The sequence below is a fragment of the Mchenga conophoros genome, linkage group LG23, assembly GCF_057382185.1.
Source record: "Mchenga conophoros isolate Kocher_MC1m ecotype Shallow Benthic linkage group LG23, M_conophoros_male_GT1.1, whole genome shotgun sequence".
Taxonomy (NCBI): domain Eukaryota; kingdom Metazoa; phylum Chordata; class Actinopteri; order Cichliformes; family Cichlidae; genus Mchenga; species Mchenga conophoros.
Window position 1 is genome coordinate 33,501,390 of NC_140547.1, and position 16,662 is coordinate 33,518,051.

The 16,662-nt window shown below is 38.8% G+C and overlaps 1 protein-coding gene and 1 long non-coding RNA gene across 5 annotated transcripts; both read right to left on the minus strand.

Moving 5' to 3' along the window:
* Positions 1-2,288: 2,288 nt before the first annotated feature.
* On the minus strand, positions 2,289-7,088 carry LOC146547687 (uncharacterized). 4 transcript variants are annotated; one of them, XR_014890845.1, is made up of 4 exons: positions 5,924-7,088; positions 4,252-4,368; positions 4,032-4,135; positions 2,289-3,929 (listed from the first exon to the last, which is right to left on the minus strand). XR_014890845.1 is itself a non-coding variant. In XM_085265788.1 (2 exons), the coding sequence occupies exons 1-2, from the start codon at positions 6,899-6,901 to the stop codon at positions 4,363-4,365; spliced, it is 984 nt and encodes a 327-aa protein (XP_085121914.1). In that variant the 5' UTR covers positions 6,902-7,088; the 3' UTR covers positions 4,180-4,362. The 4 variants fall into 4 exon arrangements, 3 of the variants coding, with proteins under 3 accessions (XP_085121914.1, XP_085121913.1, XP_085121912.1); XM_085265788.1 differs by lacking the exons at positions 2,289-3,929; positions 4,032-4,135 and having other exon boundaries at positions 4,180-4,368; XM_085265787.1 differs by lacking the exons at positions 2,289-3,929; positions 4,032-4,135; positions 4,252-4,368 and adding an exon at positions 4,867-5,727.
* A 5,925-nt stretch (positions 7,089-13,013) lies between these two features.
* On the minus strand, positions 13,014-15,950 carry LOC146547688 (uncharacterized). Its single transcript, XR_014890776.1, has 3 exons — positions 15,099-15,950; positions 14,176-14,204; positions 13,014-13,746 (listed from the first exon to the last, which is right to left on the minus strand). It is a non-coding gene; the product is annotated as an uncharacterized LOC146547688 (long non-coding RNA).
* Between the last annotated feature and the right edge of the window lie 712 nt (positions 15,951-16,662).

Below are 16,662 nucleotides of genomic sequence, written 5' to 3' on the forward strand. Positions count from 1 at the left end.
AACTGTGCAGGCCCTGATTTGAAAATTTGAATGTCTCAGTCCTCACAGAGGATTGGCTGCCTGGGGACCTGGCAGAAATATATAGAAATACTATTATTAAGCGTAAATACTACATTTAGTAGAAATACTATGTTTTAGCACAAATACTATAAAAAGCAGAAATACTATAATTTAGCAGAAATACTATATTAAGCACAAATCCTATAAAAAGCAGAAATAGGATGATTAAGCATAAACACTACATTTAGTAGAAATATTATGTTTGAGCAAAAATCCTATAAAAAGCAGAAATACTATATTAGGCACAAATCCCATAAAAAGCAGAAATAGTATGATTAAGCATAAATACTACATTTAGTAGAAATACTATGTTTTAGCACAAATAGTATAAAAAGCAGAAATACTGTAATTTAGCAGAAATACTATATTAGGCACAAATCTTATAAAATAGCAGAAATAGTATGATTTAGCACAATAGTAATCAGTTAAACAGAAAAATTGGAAAAGCAAAATGGACAGCTGAAAAAATGCTGAACATGCTGAGGGTCCCTCAAATATACTTGTTAAATGAAAAAATCAGCAAAAAAATGCACAGGGAGAGAGAAGTAAGTTTCTAGGTCAGCCTGGGAGCTGCTGAATTTGAATCCACCAATCAGAGAGCCTGTGCACTTTTCCCCACCAAAACAGGTGCTTCTGTTTACACACACAGCACAGAGAGGCACAGGATTATTGCAGCCTATTTCTCATAGTGAGGACTCCCCTCAAACAAATGACCATAATTTCCAAACCGTAGGGGCTAGAGCGGTCATTCTTACACCGTTTTGTTCAGAAGAGATGGGGGAATCTTCCAGTGTTTACAATTTATCATTAAAATATGAATTATTAAAGATATTTGACTTGTAATGCACCATAACTGAGTAGAGCGAAGCAAAAACTGCCTTGACTTGCCCTCAAACAACGCTTTGTGACTTGAAAGCTATTTGGAGTATCGATATCATTCTTTCACCGTAAGAGACAGCAGGCTTTGGTGAACAATCATGGAAATTTTCAGGTCTCTGTGGAAATCCAAAAAAAAATTATGACGAGAGAAAAAAGTGGTTCATTTCCAGAGTTTTAAATCTGAAGAAATCTGAGCGAAGGACGAATTTCCTACCCTCAAACAAGTCCAACTCATTTCAGAACGGTAATAGGTGAGAAAGAAATTCTTGAATTGTGAGCGTCAGGGGTGTCTGAAGATATTCGGGGACAAGCCTCATGTCTTAAAGTCGCTTCGTTAAGGAGATATGACGATTCGAATATGCCTCTCATTACAGAAATCCAGCGATGATTTTGAACAAGCTCTCCATTGACTTTATATGGAGAGTTTTGAGACCTTGTGTTGGTCTGAGGAGATTTGCAAAAATTCTATAAATCCCACAACAATGATAGTGACATTTTCTGAAAGCCAGCAAAAATACCTACGTTTTGATGTATAATTTGTGGAAGTTGAGTGAAAATTGAGCAAGTAGCAAGAAGTTGTTCGGACATGAAGTGAAAATTGCAAAACCTTCAGTGGCACACTGGAAGCCAAGAGCATAGCAACCATAACAACGCATGTATTTTGTGAAAAATCACAATTTTGCAACTCAAAACTTTAAGAGGCATAAAAGTAAAACAGTAAAACATTTGAAAAAGCTGAATCATACCTGAATAGCCCAATAATTTGTGAACATTTTAAAGTTTGAATGGTTGTTCTAGGTGAAAATATGAGGAAGTAGTTAAGTTTCAAAAACAAGCAAATTTTAGCAGAATTGCAGAAGTTTCCCATTCATTTCAATGGGACAAATTAAAGGAAAAAAGCTTAATAGTTTAAAAAGTATAATAGTTAAAAATAGCAAAAATCGTAGCGTAAATTAGCAGAAATAGCAGAATAGTTTAAAATTTGAACGGTGAAAATCGGCTGAAAATTGTGGAAGTAGTTAAGTGCCAAAAAGTGTACGGAAGCAACTAGAATAATAATAATAATAAAGAATAAAGAGAAACAGGAACTCAATAGTGTGGATGCTTAAAGCATCCACACAACTAGAAAGTGCATTTTCTGAAGAAACTGCAGTGTGAATGCTTGAATCTGAATGTATGCACTGAAATGAATTAATTGCTGAATGTTAAGTTAAAAATTCTGAATGAGCTGGAAAATACAGAAATTTTCACCTGAAAACAAAAGTGCAGAACCTTTGAAAGCTGATGTTCACACAGAAGAAGTTGGAAAAAAGCTAAACATGTTTAAAATGTAAATAATAAAAAGATGAGTAATGACAAAAGAAAATTTAGAGTCAGAAAACCTCTGAATGAATATTAAAAGTTCAAATTCTTCTAATTGAAATGAACTTAAAAGATGAACAAAAATTCTGGAGAAAATACAAACTTTAATATACAGCATAATGTTTTTCAGACATATACACATGTGTATATCATGTTTAATAGTATTACATACATCAATTTGTTTTGTATGTCATAGAAAATACCATAAAAATCTTAAGTCATATTTTACAGCTTCTTTCTGAAAAGGACTAGTAGAATAAATAAAAATAACTAAATTAAATAACTAAATAAAAAATAATAAGCAAGATATGAAATACATGAAAATTCAACTTTTAAAACCACAATCCTGAACCTTTAAATTGTGTTGGTTTCTTAGAACATGGCTGAACAGCTGTTTCTATCGGTCTACTTAATCTGTCTACACATCTTTTTATTACTCATTCTTCTTTATGTTTTAATGTAAACAGAGTCCACACAGTGGTAAAAGAGAACTGTATAGAGACTTTTGAGTAAACTCAAATGAAAGCGTAAGGTGGTGACACAGTTTAACACATGCAAATAATCAAATAAACACATTAGTCCTTTTTGTGAACATGGATAAATAAGTATCAATACAGCATTGTTCAGCCATGCCACTAAATGCTTTTTTACACATTGTTTTAACCTGGGCTCAGACACAAAGTCCCAAAATTAGTTAGTCCCTGACTTTGAGTTGTGGTTATGACTAATTATTATACACAAGGCTTTATCTATCTGAACTCTAAGGACACAAATATGAAAAAAAAAACTATACTTACCAGCTGATACCCCACACTACACACTAGGTGTGCCATGTGACCTGAAACTTTGGTACAAAATCATCATAATCATTCTGTTAACACTGTTTTTTAACGCTGTTTGTGTTGCTGTTCAGCAGTTTAAAATGTTTTAGATTGGATTACATGGAATGAATTTGAATTTTCTTGGGGGGTTTTGTGTGTGTTTTGTTCTTAGCAGATTTTTTCTTCCATACTGTTGAATTCCAGTTACCACATTTCTGGTCATATGACATCCCGAGTGCCCACTTAAAAAAAATCCCCACAGTTAATTCAACATTAGAACAAAATAAAAATATCCATCCATCCCTCCATTCGCTTCCGCTTATCCTTTCCAGGGTCGCGGGGGGCGCTGGAGCCTATCCCAGCTGTCATAGGGCGAAAGGCGGGGTACACCCTGGACAGGTCGCCAGTCTGTCGCAGGGCCAACACACAGGGACAGACAACCATTCACACTCACATTCACTCATGCATTCACACCTATGGGCAATTTGGATTAATCAATTAACCTATCCCCACAAATAAAAAAATAAAAATATGTTAAAGAAAAAAAGGTTTGCTCTGTGATGAAATACTAAATAAGCATACATTGTACAGAGCACTAACAATGACAACAATCCTTTAGCCTGTTGATCAGAGAGAGGCAGTCATTATGTCCATTTAAAACCTGTAATCACAGAGCACATCGTTTCTGTGAAACTATAAAGTCCCATATGATCCTCATCATGTCCAGTGACTTCAGAGTGGATCCTCCCTGTCATCCGGCCAGTGTTTGATGTGTGGCAAGCAGCACAGAAGCAGGATAGCTGAGGACTTTAAAAGAAGAGCAGAAAACAGGAATATGTAGTTGTAAATGTAAATATCAGTGATACTTGTCTTGTCAAAGGGAATAAAATAATGAAAATGTTAACTTACACACTCATTTAGGGAGGATCTTGACACTGCACAGAGGAGGCACAGTCAGTCTGACAATGATGGTGATCTCCAGGGATGTTTTCCTGCAGCAACATTCCTGCCAACTGGCCATATGATCCAGAGTAGTGGGTTTGTAATGAACAGAAAGGTGTATATGTTAGGTAGTGTGCACTCAGAGCTGGTCCTAAGAAACAAACACATCCTGTAATAAACTGAATACCTGTAGTAGTGCTGCTGCAAATATGAAGCCCTTCTATCATGAGTGGTTTCAAAGAAGGTGTTTTGGAGGCTCAGTCACAGAAACTGTGCCGTCTGTTCAGTCCTGAGTGTCTCAGCTCTGAAGGGGATGGATCACAGAGGGAAACACCTGAGTACAGACATTACAATACACTCTAACACTCCTAAGGTCAAGTGAAAACACAATTTAAACACTTCACAAAGAATGAATACATGTTTTCATGGAAATTATGTCATTAACCCTTTTTGTTGTGAGTAAATCTCACCGGCTGCTTGTGGGACAAGCTAGAAGGAGGACTTATCACAGAATCTCTCCTGTGCTCCAGATGTGAAGTCTCACGCTCTGATCGTATGGCGATGAAGATGGTGATCATGAAGTTTCTCTGATCTGTGGCATTACAGTTTCTGGCTGCTATGTGCTTCACATTGTTGGATTTTACATGTGAAGCTTGGAGAAGACACAGGAGGACTGTGTCTTGCTTTAAAAAAAAAAAAGGAAAAAAAAGGAAACCTAACAGGAAAGGAAACCCCCCCCCCTCAACTCCCACCGTACCCTCCCCCCCCCTCCCACTCAACTCCCCAACCTCACACCATCCAATGTCTATACAAATGTAGGGTATCAGCTGGTAACAGAAAGCAAGTGTAACATATGCACTACATATGTAACACTGCTGAAACATTTCTGGCCAGAAATGTGCAGTTATCAACCCAGACCCACCCTGATGATTGCACTGGCCAGAAACATGATAAAAGCTCATAAAAATTTATGTTTCATAGTAAAATTGGTCCAAAAATATAATTGTGTACTTTTGAAAAAGTTTAAAGTTTATAACAAACCAAAATAATAATATTTTTGTAAATAGTATTTCAAAATAGAGGCACACATAAAGTGGCTTAACTGTCATTATTGCTGTAATTAGGTTTGTTTGTTTGTTTGTTTGTTTGTTTTTTTAAAAAGCAACCTTTAGTCATTATTGTTCTCTCAGAAACAATGAAGAAGCTGTTGAACATTTATGTGTTGTGTGGGCAATCCTCTGGTCCACCCTCCCTCCCTCCCAGCCACAGTGAGACTGGGGCAGCCTGGCAGGATGTTGAAGCCTGGCTGCAGAGAGGATATGCCTACACTATTCATTTTAAACTGCTATATTTGATTTTTCTGACATTTATAGGTTACTGTTAGTGAATTTTAGATTTTCTGTAATAAATAAAATTGTCATCTTTTACTGATATCATTACTTAATTCATGTAATTGTATTTTATGTAAACAATTCAACCATTATACTGCAATGCAGGGCGTCAACTTTTAAATAGCGCTCTACTTTCTTAAGTCATTCAAAAATATAGAAATTACTTACTGTATTCAAAGATCTAGATCATGAATCATCACAGGACAATACACAGTATACTGGGTCATGGTAACTATGGTATGTCTTCATGACTCCAGAATGGAGACATCGATCTGACTGAGAAATGAAAATAAGGTCAAGCAGTGTGTTCTTCTCTGTGGTAGGGGCAGTGATGACCTGTGCGTATCCCCTAGACTCAAACAACTCCATGATTGGTTTGTTTGCACTGGATAAAACATTCTCATTAAAATCACCACAAACTATGATGGGATGACAGTCCATGATCTCCAATGAGTCTAATAGGCTTACCAGGTTTTTCAGGAATGGCCTCAGAGTGTAGTCTGGAGGTCTGTATACAACTGCAATCAGAGCACTGACTGGTGCTTCAACCTTTAAAGCCAGAAATTCAAGGTCAGTTACATTATGGATGTACTGTTTTTCATGCACTTGAATGTCACTTTTCACATAAACAGCAACTCCACCACCACTTCTGTTAGCCATCTGGGGAAAGTTTGTGTAGGACAGGTGTCTGTTGCGTTTGAACAAATTATAATTTTCCAAGTGGAGACTCTCTGCGACAAAAGAGCCCCGCAGGTGTGTTTCTGTTAGGCACAAAACATCTGCTAGACACAATTCATGGTGACTTTTGATGTCATTAATGTGAGCTGGCAGTCCCTCTGTATTATGATGAACAATGGTGAAAACCTCTGACCTGCTGAGGGTTTGTCTCACGTGTAGAAGAGGCATCATGTCATCAAGGTTGGCTTGTCTCATGTTCTCAAGTGCTGCAGTGATTTCTGGGTTGGTGAATATTTTTTTCTCCTCCATATCAAGAAGATACAGTCCACTGAGAGACGTCACTCTACTGACAGCTACGTAGGCCATGCCGGGCTCAAAAATGCTCTTAAGAGAGACAACAGCTGATGTGGTTGTCATACCCTGTACCTTATGTATTGTACATGCAAAGGCCAGCTTCACTGGGAACTGTCTTCGTACCACTCCTTTCTGCTTCAGATTCTCCTCTGCTCTCTCAATGTACACCATGTCGTCTGCTGGTGTGCGGTTATTCTTTCCAGATGTCTCATTATCCATTTTAAGTCCAAGCTTGATGATGTGTTGGTCGTTTTCAGAGTAAACTACTCTAAGTAGTTTTCCAAAAGCTCCATTAACCAAACCATTTTGTATGTCAATGTTTCTGGTGAGCATGACACGAGCTCCTTCTGCAACTTTCAGTGTGTCTGGTAACTCGTTTTTACCTCCTTTGAATGGTCTGTCTTGAAGTGCCATTCTGCCAGTTCTAGGATCTTTTCTAAAATCATCTGCATCGATGTCAATGACATGAGTGTGGAGCAGAGCCAGTGTTGCAGAGTTGTGTGCATCCACTTCTTTATTAGTTGCAAAAATGTGCAATGCATCAGTCGGACAATGGGCTGGTTCAGTTATGGCCTGTAACAACAAATCTCTATCTGCTTCGCAAAGCTCATCCAACTTTCCTTTTACACGAATTCTGTTCAGCATCTCTGCAAAGACAACATCATCTTTCTGACGCATAATCTCAGTCAGAGTGATCATCTGAAAATGCTCCCGCCACAGGTCGATCTCGGATGGGTTGTGCACACAGAGAGGTTTAGACTGTCGCACTGGGGGTAGCTGATAGAAGTCTCCGACAGCAATGACTGACATGCCTCCAAAGGGTCTCCGAGTCCCTTTGATCTGTTTGAGTCTTGCATCTACATATGCAAACAGATGTCTTGACACCATAGACACTTCGTCAATGACGATTATTTCAGCATTCATAAGTTCTGATCTGACTTCATCCAGCTGATTGCCAAGTCCCTGAATGGGAGGTTTTAAGCTTCTAGGCAGCTTGAGAAGAGAATGCAGTGTTGTTCCAGAAATGTTAAATGCTGCAGTCCCAGTGAAAGCAGTTAACAGGACAGTGGGTTTTGATATGTCAACGTCGTCTGCATATCTGGGCACTTTGCTCAGTATCTTAGATGCTTCTGAGTAGATGCATTTGATAAGATGTGATTTTCCTGTTCCAGCACCACCATTAATATAAAAGAAAAACTGCTCTGGATTTAGAGCACAGACTCTTTTAATGCACCAGTCTCTAACTGCATAAAATATGCAGGCTTGCTTCTTATTCAGATTTTGAAACATCTGACGTAACAATGTGGGATCAATAGCAGGGGGTTCCCTGATGGCTCTGACTTCTGTTGAAGCATCAGCCTGACGGCTGTAGTCGGGCACATCTTCCTGTTCATTTTCATTGTCTCGCTCTCTTTCTTGTTCGACAAGTGGCAACCTTACGAGATCTGATTCAGGTGCCAGATTACACCATTCGTCAGTCACACCTCTGTTCTGCTCATATTCCTCAACAGCGCTCTCGATCTCCTCACTGTTTTTCTCATATTTTTCTCTATTTCTTTTGACAATGTGTTGCACGTACTCAAGACGATCAGTACCTGGTAGCTGTACACAGCCAGCACCATAGAAAGCCTGATAGGTTGGCAAAGATGGTGTTTTCAGTTCGTGGTCTGAACGATGAGGAAGGTACAGTTTAAGCAGTCTTCCATAATATTGCTCTGGATGTTTTTCTTGTGAGCAGCGGTGAAATCTGATGATAGCAGGCTTATTGTTTTTGCGCCTTTGCACAAACCCCATCTCATTGAGAAGGGGCAAAACATCTTTACCTTTTTTCTGTTGGCCATAGACAATCCTGCAAGTAGCAGCAAAGTCTGCCATGCACATCTCCTCATACTCTGGTGTTTCAGGTCTGGCTTTGTATTTGTCATTCAAAGATGTCATCCAAACATTGGAAGATTCAGGTGTTGTGTTGTCCAGAACTGACAGGGGACGACTCATTTTCACAGGATTATCATCAGTTGGTATGAATATTACAGCACGTGAACATTGCTTCATGTGAAGACCACATGCACGAGCAACACACTCCTGTGCACTGATCTCTCGCTTCTTTGAATATGCCTGCATGACGGCTCTCATTTCATCGCACTCATTTACACTGTCCTTATGGGAGTTCTCAATGACAGTTTTCAGGTACTCAGATAGCCCGCCCTCTTTTTTTGATATATATTTCATTAAATAATTTGCAGCACCAAAAGCATCTAAAACAAAGCTTATGTCGATATTACTGTTCCAGGCTTCAAGCAGATGTGGATTATAGCCATTTATCCAAGAGTCTTTTGGATCACGCTTTAGTATGATCGTACTCCTTGTGTTCATTTTATTCAGGTATCTCTGATATTCTGCATGTGTCAAGTTGCATCTTGCCAAGAGCTGCTCTAAACTCATGGAAGCAGTTTCAGGTTCATTCAGCAGCTGGTTCAGTGGTCTGAGCTTGTTCTTTGCCGTTTCTACTTCCAGTGCATCATCCTCACTGGGTCTTGTGATCATTGTCTCATTGCAGGGTGGTTTGGGAAAACCAAAACGGCACCCGGAGCTTAAACTCCTAAAGCACGTCTTTGTGTGGTTCTTACTGTGTTTTTGCACTTCTGTTACTTTTTTGTACAGTTCAGGTTGTTTATGTGGATCAGGCAGCTGAGCTGTGATGTATTTGTTTATAAAATCAAGAACAGTTTGCTCATCATCCTCCTCAAACACAGGAGCACCTTCTACCCACAGGAGGCAGTGTATGTGTGGGCTTCCTCTGTGCTGAAACTCAACTCTGTAAAAGTAGTCAATGACTTTGCCAAGTGGCTCTGCGGGAGATAAGAGTAAATCTCTGAATAATGCTTCAACTCTCTTGTCAAACATGCGCATTGTTGTGACAGGATTGCTTCTCAGGATGTCACACTTTGCTGACCAGTCGAGTCCTTCAAAATTCACTTGTTCACCTTGCTGCCTTGTTATTGCCTCGATCACTTCAGGCCAGCGCATTTCAGCAGCTGAAAATGTGCAAAAGAACGTGGGAGTTCCCAACTGTCTGATCATGGCAAAAAGATCTCTTGTTGTTTTCTCCCAATAGGCTGGGGTTCCTCTCAGAGGCTGCATGAATCTCACTGCATCTTTATTTCGCACCAGTTTCTCCACCTCATGTTTATCTTGTAACATGCCTGAGGTTATTTTTCTACCATCTCTGGTCAGAGGCTTTGCCTTCCTTAACTGTACTGTCATGCTGGATGTAGCCAAGTGTATTTCAGTCACAAACTGTGCAAAGAATAAATAGTTTGTGTCTTTGGCAAAACGATCATCAATGCAGAAAAGTCTTGATTTGAAATACCCACTGGGGGATACTTTGATCAGCCTTCTTTCATCAAGTGTGTTTTGGCCTGTAGGAAACTGCACAGGGAAGGCCATGGCCTCCAGTTTAGGTGTTTTGAAAAAACTTATTGGATTGTTTCTCTCTGCAGGAGCAACAGAGTAGATTCCTTCACTGAAACATAATATCTCCTCAGCCACATCAGGGGGCTGCAAACAGGACTCGAGTGCAAAACCACCATTAGTCAGTCCATCTTCTTGCTCTGAATCATCTCTCATCTGTTCATGTGATTGTTCACCATCACAGGGTAACATGTCAATATCCTGTTCATTTTTATTTTGTGCTTCACTCAGTGCATTTTTCTCACAGCTGTCAATTTCCATTAAATCAGCCTCATTATAATCGTCCTCATTCATGTTTTCATCATCCTCATCATCTTCATCAGGAAGAGTTGGATCACACAGCTCAGCATCATCTCTGATGCTCACATCCTTATACTGTGGATGAATCTGCTTGAGTTTATGCAGTGCTTGCACAAGTTTAGACCAGCTTACAGTCTGAAACAGCTGATGACCTTTGTAAGACAAGCGTCTCTTCAATTTTACTCTGATCACCTGAGAATTAATTCTCAATCGAGGTAGTGTTTCAACAGTTTCCTGTACCTCTGATGGGACACAGACCACATTTCCTCTAATTGCTCTTTGTCTGCCTTTGGGAAGAGGAATGATCTTGGCAAATGGTATGCACTTGGCTATGAGATGTCTCTCCAGTATGTTGAGATCAGAAAGTTCAGCTGGAATATCAGCAAGATCCAACTTATTGGCAACAGCAAGTGCTGGCATGGATCCATTTTTAAGATGATCGTGGCAGGTGTGACATATCCACTCTCTCTTTCTCTCATCAGGCACTTTGCACTGCTCATTTCTGCAGTTTTCATCACAAACATGAACAAACTTTCCTGTCAAACATGTTGCAACTACATGTGGGTTTTTGACATACTTTGACCTTGTGCAGGGTCGCACTTGGTTTGGAAATGAAGCCTTGAAGCATACAGTACATGGGTATGATGGTCCAGCTTTGATTTGTGATTTGAACACAGATATGGCCTCGTTGATCACACTGTTGTCACTCTCTTGGGTTTGTCTGTTCACCCATCTGTATTTCCTTTTTATTTTCATTGCACATCTCATGTTGTGCATAATCCTGAATGCAAGATTACTTTGATACCTGTCTCGCATTAGTTGTTTCATTAGTTGTCTGTGTCTTACTCTGAATGCATTGTCACGTGCATAACGCTGAGTCACTCGAGATCTCTGTCTCTCTCTGAATTCAGGGTTTTCTTGATACCTTTTAGTTATATAGTTTTTTTGTTTTTGTCTAAATTCAGCATTGTCACAGTAGCGTCTTTTAATATATTGTTGTTGTTTCTTTCTAACTGTAGCATTCTCAGAAAAACGTTTTTTAACATATTGTTTTTGTTTCTTTCTGAATTCATCATTTTCACAGTAACGTCTTTTCATATATTTCTGTCTGACTTCAGGATTGTTTTTATATGCCTCGCTTGTGCAAGACTTTTTCTTTTCTTTGTACTCTTTGTTTGAAGCATACTTTTGTCGTTCTTTCCTTTTTTGGTTTTCTTTTCTCTGATTTCTGGGTTTCTCTGATGCCATTAATCTTCTTCTCACTTTTTGCCTTTGTTGTTTATTAACTTTTTTCACTTTTTGTAAAACTATATCAGAAAGGTCACAGGCAGCAACATTTGTTATGGCAGCATTTGATTGACATGAAAAAGCATCACTTGATGGAAGGAAACTTAATTCACTGCATAGTTCTTCAGTTGGTATATTAGGAGGTTCATTCTGATCTTCATATGATGTGAACTGAGTCACGTGGACTTCTTTTTGTTTCACCGGTGGCGTACAAATGGACATTTGACAAAAGATGTTCTCAGTCAGATCAGTCGTTGTGTTTCTCCTTGGAGTAGAGGAGTTTGCTTCATCAACAGTTGTATCAGAGTGAGTAGATGCCACAGCAGTGGCAGCTGTTGGTCTGCAGACTGTGTCTGTGATAGTATCACTCAGGTTGACTGTGCTCATACTGTAGAACTGCACAGGCTTCAGTTCATAGTTACAAGAGGGTGATATCTCCATCATTTCATAAGAATCTTGGATCCTCTTAATCATGTCACTGAGGAGTGTGAATTTCAGCATCACTGCTGTACCACGATTACGTGACTGTAGTAGTAGAGGAAGACCACTGGGTGTTCTGGAGTGTGGATCAAAGAAACCATATTTGCCTGATGTGGATCTGAACACTGCGATACACAATCCACTCATAATCAATAAGGCATACTGCACATCTGACAACAGGCAGCTCAGTCCTGCTTCTAAGCTGAGAAAGGTATCTACTGCTTCCTCTGGAGGTTCTTCAAATGTCCCATACCGGGAAGGCTGTGTCATGTCGACATCATACATAGACCAGCGAGCATCAACTTTGTCTGGCAGCTCATCGGTTGCCAAATGAATATTTTTAGGAAATCTTTTCTTGGCCTCTTTGTACATCACATCACCTTTATCCAAGACCAGATTAAGGTCAGCTGTAGTCATGTTATCATTCTCATGAAGGAAAGCAAGAAATGTGAGTGAGTTACATGTGCACTGCTTGTTTCTGGAGTCTCCATATTTGGGATGAGCCTGGCTGTGAGATGCACAGATATGTGTAACAGAGGGCTGGTTTTCAAAGTTCACTCTTTCTGCATGAGATGGTCCTGCCACATCACTGTGACGGCCTCTTTTTACAATATCAGCATAACCCACCTGTGGGGCACTTGACACCTCAGGTTGGTCTCTATGGTTTACCTGATGATCATTAAATTCATGCTGCAATCCAATCTTTACAGCATCTGCATAGGATACCTGTTGTACATGTGCAGGAACATGTTGACCTGCCTGTTTGACACCATCAGCATTGGTCTTTGCAGACACAAAGTCTTCTGCAGAGCTCTGAGGAAAATCACACTCAGCTTGTTCACATGTTGGTACTTCATGAAACTCATGGAACTTCTTCCAGCGTTGTTTTGCAGCTTGTGACTTTTTCTGCTTCCTTGGCATTTTTACACAAGTGTTTCTCTTAGTCTTTAGAAAATATGTTTATAAAATAAGAGTGGCACAGAGCAGATGTTTTCTTTGTCTTTATATTTCAGTTTTTATTTCTCAGAAACAGATGTCTTTGTTTGTTTGACAGTTTGTCAGTCGAGAGAATAATATGCACTCTCTTTATTGGCTTGGCACAACTTAGCAGCAAGCGCAAAGTGAAAAACAGCTAGAGAGAAAATTTAGAAGAGAGAACAGACAGAGCAGGAGAAACACGGCTGGGAAATCACAATCAAACCGTGAATTAGAGTTTTCTTTATTTGTTCAGTTTGTTCTCAGGTAGAGGCAATATGCACTCTTTATTGCTTTAATGGCTTGGCATTTTTCAGCAGCAAGCCAAGAGTGAAAAACAGGTAGAGAGAAAATTTAGCAGAGAGAACAGACAGAGCAGGAGAGACACGGCTTTAAATCAAACCGCAGAGTTTTCTTTGTTTGTTCAGTTTGTTCTCAGGTTGAGGCAAAATATGCACTCTTTATTGTTTTATTGGCTTGTGCATTTTTCAGCAGCAAGCCAAAGAGTGAAAAACAGGTAGAGAGAAAATTTAGCAGAGAGAACAGACAGAGCAGGAGAGACACGGCTTTAAATCAAACCGCAATAAGATTCTTGGTTTGGCAAAATTTCTCACAAACCACAGGGTGAAATACAGATGGAAAGAAGGCAGAGACAACAGGTGGAGTAGGACAGAAGATAGAGGGGTTGGGGGGTTGGGATGTGAGATAGAAGACTGGAGATCTGGTCCTTGTTCTTCTTCTGCACACTGTGAACAAAAAACAAGAAAAAAAAATAATTTTAATAAAATTATATCACATGGTAATTGTATGAACTAATTGTGACTACTGAAAAAGGACAAAACAAATATTCAAGCTAAACTGTTGTCGGCTGCCATGTGCAAAAAGTTGCACAATTTGGCACTTTTTAAAAGAATAAATATTTAATTAAATTCAGCAATAATATTTTTAAATACAAATATGATTGAGTGAATTGTTAACTAATCACATGTAATGTGCAAAAATGTACGAAAAAAATATTTTAGCCCAATTGTTAAGCTGAACTTATGTGTATTTATTATAAAAATGTGTTTAAAAGGTCTAGCACAAAGTTTGAACCCATCACTTTAAAGCTTATATTAGTCAGACTCTTTTTTTAAAAATTTGGTGTACTTCTCTAACAGTATGTGCACACCTACCAGGCAAAGCACAGATGTGAGTCAAGTTCCTGAAAGTGTAAGACAAGAAATAACATGTTAGTTGTCTGTACAGTGTTATCAGACTAACAAAAAAACAAAGCCCACACGACATGATACACTGAACTTATAGTCAGCAGGGTAATTATAGAGTAATATAGCACACCAGCTGATACAGCAGCCATTTTATAATTCAAACTAATTAACTGAAGTATTTATTTAAGTACTTATATAAGGCTACTGTTAGACTGTTACTAGCCTTAGCATCGCTGCTAACGCTAGCATTCCTGCTAGCGTTAGCACTTCAGTTAGTGTTAGCACTGCTGGTAGAACTAGCACTCTTACTGTTAAAACTGAGGCACAATGGCAATAATAAAGCTCATTTGTTACTTTTGTCTCACTGACCGCCAATAAATATCAGAGGAATATCACAGGAATATTCTTTTTGTCAGTTAAAAACTGCTAAGGCTAGTGTTGGCACTATAGCTAGCGTTAGCATTGATGCTAGCATTAGCATCGAAGCTAGCATTAGCACTGCTACTAACAGCAAAAGTCATAAAGTACTCTTACTGTTAAAACTGAGGCACAATGGCAATAATAAATCTCATTTGTTACTTTTGTCTCACTGACCGCCAATAAATATCACAGGAATATCACAAGAATATTCTTTTTGTCAGTTAACAACTGCTAAGGCTAGTGTTAGCACTATAGCTAGCATTAGCATTGAAGCTAGCGTTAGCACTGCTGCTAACAGCAAAAGTCATAAACCTATATAAATGGTAGCAAAGGTTATTCTTTTTTTGCTTTCTTTATTCTTTGAACTCTGTTGAACTTTAAAAAGACTTGATATGTGAGTTTAAATGTCAAACATGTATTTTTACCATCATAAAATTAAAACCGTGCTGTACTGAGTGTATTGTACTTACCACAGCAGAGAGCAAAGCGGAATGACGGCAGTTGGTGCAGTGATTAGTTAAAGACTGATGAGGCGTTCAGGTGGTGCTTGGAAATTTGAGCATCAGTTTGAACATCAATAATGAGCATATATATTTCTCTGTCATAGAGAGACAGAGAAAAAAATACACAAGACTCACCAGCATACAAATTGGTACTTTTTCTCTTTATGTCACTCATTCGCTTATACTCAGGAAAGAGGGCAACTGGCATTAAATTAGCAAATAAAAAGTATGTCATCTTGAACTGTTTTATGGATTTTATTTTAAGACTACTTTGAGCGTATTCGTGGGGAGATAAACTATACAGACTAAAAACAGAGACATTAAATGAGATTCGATTATTTAAAATGTGGGAAAATACACTACAGACAGGTAGATGCTGTGAGCTTTAATTATCCAGTCAGAAAAGATTATTTTAAAGTCATCAACTGACTAAAACTGCCGAGGTATGAAAAACCTGTGTGGAGAAGACAAGTCCACCAATACACAATCAACTTGAATTTAACAGGGCAATAATTCAGGGCTCTATTCAGTTAGCCTATATTAACTACTGACATACTGTTAATCTGTGGCAAAAGCCTGTCAAACCTGTCTTATTGTACCTATTGAAAAAGTTAATCTTACTACAACTGCTTAGATGTAACACACATTTTTGATTTAATCTTGGCAGAGTGAGAGACAGAGCTCGTTAAGCAGGCAGGTGTGAGCCTGGTTGCTATAGTGACTGCACCCAAGGGCTCCATACACACGGACACAGACATGTGGACTGAAATGAATTAATTGCTGAATTTTGAGTTAAAAATTTTGAATGAGATAATAAAACAAAAAAAACAACCTGAATTTAACCTGAAAACAACAGTGCTGAACTGCTAAAAGCTGAAGGTTACACAGAAGAAGAAGTTGGAAAAAAGCTGAAAATGTTTTAATTGTAAATTAGAAAAACCTAAGAAATGAGAAAAGAACATTTAGAGTCAGAAAACATCTGAAAGAATATTAAAAGGTCATATTCTTTGAATCACTGAATGACTCAAATGTGATCCCTCCACTTGGATCCACACAGTTTAAAAAGTTGACATCTCTGAGCTTTGAAAGACAAGATGTTGGAAAGAGAACAACGATGGCGACGTTTTGAGGGTAAAATGATGGCTGTAACACTGTGGACACAGCAGCAGTTGAAAGAGAAGTGTTTAAGATGAATTTTGGCAGAGTGGCAGAGAGAGCTCGTTAAGCAGGCAGGTGTGAGCCTGGTTGCTATAGTGACTGCACCCAATGGCTCCATACACACGACACAGACATGCACCTCACTTTTGCTGCTTAAAATGAACAGAAAAGTCAGGCCGAAACAAATCGTTCCCAAATGAAAAGTACATGTCGTACTGACAAAATTCTTTCACCGTGAGCGACAGCCATGTCTAGTCTACCAAATTCTCAGTTTTCATGCCTGTGGAGTTTATTATATGGACGTGGTGACAGTGTAAAGACACCATGCTCTTCTGATTTTCAAACGAACCTTCTGAGCCATTTTAACATTAGA